This window comes from Notothenia coriiceps, unplaced genomic scaffold, assembly GCF_000735185.1.
Source record: "Notothenia coriiceps isolate Sejong01 unplaced genomic scaffold, NC01 NC01_scaffold00037939, whole genome shotgun sequence".
Classification (NCBI taxonomy): domain Eukaryota; kingdom Metazoa; phylum Chordata; class Actinopteri; order Perciformes; family Nototheniidae; genus Notothenia; species Notothenia coriiceps.
This window is the reverse complement of record NW_011370640.1, coordinates 533,499-538,367: the sequence shown is the minus strand read 5'-3', so window position 1 is coordinate 538,367 and position 4,869 is coordinate 533,499. Positions and strand designations below refer to the sequence as shown.

The window sequence follows — 4,869 nt, the reverse complement described above, 5'->3', positions numbered from 1 at the left end:
TGAAGTGTAGCCTCAGTTGAAGCACCATGGCTGCTGGTGTGGCAGCCCATGAGGGGGGGGTAAATGTTGTCAGATTGAGGAAAAAATTCACCAGGAGAGTTTTCTTGACTAATAGAATGAANCCCTCATCAACCTTGAAGTGTAGCCTCAGTTGAAGCACCATGGCTGCTGGTGTGGCAGCCCATGAGGGGGGGGGAAATGTTGTCAGATTGAGATTTTTTCCTCAATCTGACAACATTTCCCCCCCCCTCATGGGCTGCCACACCAGCAGCCATGGTGCTTCAACTGAGGCTACACTTCAAGGTTGATGAGGGAGGGGTACATGTTGTCAGATTGAGGAAAACATTCACCAGGAGAGTTTTCTTGACTAATAGAATGAATTCTGGGGTTTGGAGCTTAGACTTTCAGTTATTTTAAGGACCACCCTTATCTGCAGGGATGTTCATTACATGATGCCAATAACAAGTAGAGTTCCATGAGGTTGTTCTGAAATGAAAGACATTTGCTTACAAATTACTTGAGGATAGATACAACTACATTTGAATGAATTTCAAGAACCGGGACATTAACCTTTTCAATACACGCGTAAAGTAGAAACTTGTTTGAGAGATCAACTCAGAGGTTAAAGTTGAATATGGAAACGTGCTTCTTAGATTGGTGCAGTGATGACCTAGACCGAAACGGAAGTTAGCATTGCAAAATAAGGATCTGTGGCGGACACGTGTATATTTATATATTTTTTTCGCAGGAAGGTTAGTCTCGAGATGTTAACACCACTTTTATAATAGTTGAAGTGTACAATAGCTATAAGTAAAAAGCTGACGCTGACTATTAAGAAACTAATGCAAATAGCTGTGCACCACCATTGCTGACTCGGCTTATGTTAAGCGTAATGACGGTTAGTAGTGTCATTTAGTCACTTTTTGAATGATTCATAGAATCTTCTAGATTCAGGAGTGGGGGATTTACTGACATAGATCAAAATGTGATAATCTCTTAAGCTTGTATTTACTACATTCCCTGTTTCAGGAATCTAACGAAAAATCAGTGATTTCGAGACGAGGTAACTGGAAAATAATGAAACTAATTCTCTGGTTTTAGGACTTATTCCTGTACCACGCTTTTACTATTTTGGGTATTAAGTGCCTGTTATGTTTCTCTGCTACACATTGCGGATCCAGTGTGGAGATAAGTCTCCTGGGATCAACACCCTGATGTTGGGGTTTTGTCTGGCTGAGTGCAAGCATACTGCTTCTGGTCATATCTTACACATTGCACCTTTCACAGGAGCAGACAGTTGATACAAACCTCGACAGCATGGGTCATGCTGCTGACGGCATCTTCTGTGATGTTGTCCAGGCCCAGCTCGAAGGCTGTCACCATCATGCGGGCCTCCAGCTGGCCCCGCGTGGGCAGCAGCAGGGTGTGGGCACTGAGGCGCAGCTCCTCCTCCTCGCCCCCCACCTCGCGGGGGCTGAACGGCTGGGCGGCGCTCAGGGGGTTCTGAGGCTGGAAGCGATGCTGAGGGCGCAATCAAGAGACACAAAGATCAAAATGATGCAACAAGAATGCACCTACTGATTGATTAAATGCCACTAGTGTATAAAATAAACATTATTTAAGCAGTTACTTGAAATACATTTGACAGAGCTGCTGTTTACTTATCACCATCTGACAATAAGTACTTACATCAAATTTCTGTCTGGAGGAACATTTCTTCTTTCCTTTTGGTTTCCCAGGCTTTGAAGCAGAGCCACCTTGCCACTGTAATGGCCCTGCGCCCTCTAATGGACATTAAAAGGAACAAAAGAAGCAAAAAGACACATTGTAACTAGACGCCGTCATTGGAGCTCTCGTTAACGTGTTTATGTAGTCATTGTACTGTGTTTGACGACAACTTCCCTGTTCCCCATGTATGTTGTTGCTGATTGTGTGCACCTGGTGCCCGGTGTTGTCTCCTCCCCCCTCACCTGTGTCTTGTTAGTCTGGGTATTTAGGTGCTGTTTCTTGTTGGGCTGAGTGGGGGGGTGTGAGATCCTGGTGGCTGCAGGCTGGGCTCACGTGAACAGCAGCAGGATTGAGGCGGTGTGAACTTTGTGCACATTGTTTTAATAAATGCCCACGTCGGGTTATATTTTTGGACGTTCTGCCTCTGTCTCCGTGCTTTGGTCGGGGCCGGCTCAACGGTCAGTCTCACAATTGGTGTCAGAAGTGGGATTCGACCAAGTGAGGAAAGTAAAAATTGACGAGAGGAAAGAAGAGGAACCGAAGAGAGGAACCCGCGGTTGGGGGTGGCTATGCCTGGAACTGACCAGGGGCCACGGCTGCTGAAGCAGCGGGAGATGCGAGACAAGCGGCAGGAGGAGAAGACAAGCGGCAAGAGACGGGAGACGAGCGGGCCATTGGAGCGGCGTTTGCGGCCAAGGAGGTGCACCCGGACCCCTGGGGAGTCTGCAGGACCTGGGTCGTGCTGGAGGCGGACCAGGCGCCTTGCAGCAGGGCCGGGACAGCTTTCCGGATGGGTGGCAGCACGACATGTTTGGTGATTACGTTTGAGGTGTGTTTCCATAGCCTCAGGGGAGGGATCTAGTGTGGTCCATAGCCTCAGGGGAGGGATCTGTGTGGCCATAGCCTCAGGGGAGTGATATATTAGGTCCATAGTCTCTGGGAGGGAATCTGGTGTGTCCGTAGCCTCAGGGGAGGGATCTATTAGGTCCATAGTTCTCTGGGAGGGATCTGGTGTGTCCATGGCCTCAGGGGAGGGATATATATTTAGGTCATCATAGCCTCGGAGGGATCTGGTGTGTCCATGCCTCAGGGGAGGGATCTATATTGTCCGTTCTAGACACTTCAAGGACTTGAAGAAAGCCAACTTGGCTGGTCATCCCAGATTGTACTATGCGCTTTAGAAAGGGTAAATGTAAAAGGGAGGTTACTGGTGCGCTTTAAGGAGAAAAGGGGGGAATGTAACGAGACGCGGTTACTGGACGCTCTTCGTTAATTCGTGTTATGACTAATCATCTGTACTGTGGTTGACAAACACCTTCCCGTTCCCCAGTATGATGGATTGCTGATGTCGTGCCACAACCTGAGATGCCAGGGGAGGTTCAAAAATCTCTCCCGCACACAGCACAAAAACAACTCCACACATGGACATGTTAGTCTATGTACTGTAAGGTGCTGTTATCTTAGTTGGAAAAGAGAGGGAGAGAGAGGAGAGAATGGAGAAAGAAAACCAACTTGGCTCCATACAGATAAAAACACAGCAAGAGAAATAGGACAACATATTAACACATATAGAGGTAAAATAAATACACAACACACAAAACACACCAAACAAAAGCCGGGTATATTTTGGCGTTCTGTCTCTGCCAACGAGAGTAGCAGACATGTCGAGAAGAGCGTCAACGGTCAGTTCTCACACACATTAAGACAACAATACGATATCCCACACACAACAAAAGAACAGCTTTTAATAACAATATAGATAACACCCAACATTATCAATTTAGCGTGGGTGGGCAAACTGATCTTTTCATCATCATATTTCCCAACCTTTGCCTAATTAAAACCAAAACAAAAGCTTCTGCATTCCATCACTAAACAAATAACTTAACCACTTTTTATTATCTTAAAATGACCGATAATGGCCAGTACCGAAGGTATTGAAGTAAATTGTAACATAAAACTTTGGCTAGTAATGTACAAAATATTGTGTTAGTCAAAAGTAAAAAAAACTTAGACTGAAATATCAGAACTTCTTGTGCAGTTTCAGAGAGTTAGTAAATGGCCTTGCTGCGTAGACCCGTGTATGTGCTGGTCACCACGTGGTCCCAGGCAATTTGCAATTTGTTATTTGGATTTGTCTTTAAATCTACATTGGCTCATTTACTGTATTTCATTTTGGTTGGTATCTCTCCTTTATACTTGTCATATTCCATATCCTTAGACAGTGCTTTCTCAAAAGTGCGGCCCCGCGGGCCAACTGCGCGGCCCTCGGAAATGTTTCCTCTGGCGCCCGCGCATATGTTAACCTGTTAAACCCCATGTACAGTAAAATTAAATTGATGGTCCATCACTCCATTTTTGTGCAAAAAATCCGGAGAAGACCTAAATGATAGCCATTATGGTAGCCCACCCGGAGGCTAGCGCAGCTTCCCGGTTCCTTCTACGCGTCACTCTCACTCCTTATTTTGGTAACCTTCGAATCTCGCCAATCTCGCGAGTTGCCAGTTAAGCGGAAAATCTGTTGTAAAGTTATCAGAAAGGGTGAGTTAGCTAGCGGTTTTAGCTAGTCACTGTCGAGAGCGCGAACTTGGTCCCTCAGACTGAAAGGGATGTTGCATTGTTTTGTTGCCTTCTTTATTTATGTGTATTTTAGGATTTAATTTAGGTTAACTTCCCCAGTTCCGTTTGCATGCTTTTATTTTGAAGGCGAGATAACGGTGTTGACAGGAGTTTGAGGATAGGCCACGAGGGACAACTGACAGATCAGTAAATGCATGTACGGCAAAGAGTTGGTGTGGTTTTGCGTGCTGTGGCTTAATATAAAAAAACACCAACACACAGGTTATACAATAATAAAACACGCTGGTACCTCTCCACAACAAAACATAGAGCACAGGGAGGAATTTAAATACAAACATAGAGAGATAACAACCCCACGCTCGAGCCATCCTAAACTCAACTCCCCTGATTGGATGCACGCGTCCCCAAAGGCCGGCCAAGTGTTCAACCGTGAAGACAGCGGAAACCAAAAATTGGTTTGAGTTCGTTGTGTGCGAAGAAAAATGGGAGAGACAGTGGCCGTCCGCGTAAAAAACGTTTTGTCAGTTGAGGAGAAAAAGGAAAGTCCAGGAGAAATGGGAG

General features: G+C 45.7%; 1 protein-coding gene across 1 annotated transcript in view; it reads right to left on the bottom strand.

Moving 5' to 3' along the window:
* Positions 1-4,869, bottom strand: part of tada1 (transcriptional adaptor 1) — a 19,361-nt gene that overhangs the window by 8,519 nt on the left and 5,973 nt on the right. The window contains exons 4-5 of the mRNA XM_010797457.1: positions 1,690-1,784; positions 1,309-1,521 (exon numbers count right to left, since the gene is read on the bottom strand). Of these exons, the coding sequence (XP_010795759.1) occupies positions 1,309-1,521; positions 1,690-1,784 (308 nt within the window). The remainder of the gene's footprint in view (positions 1-1,308; positions 1,522-1,689; positions 1,785-4,869) is intronic.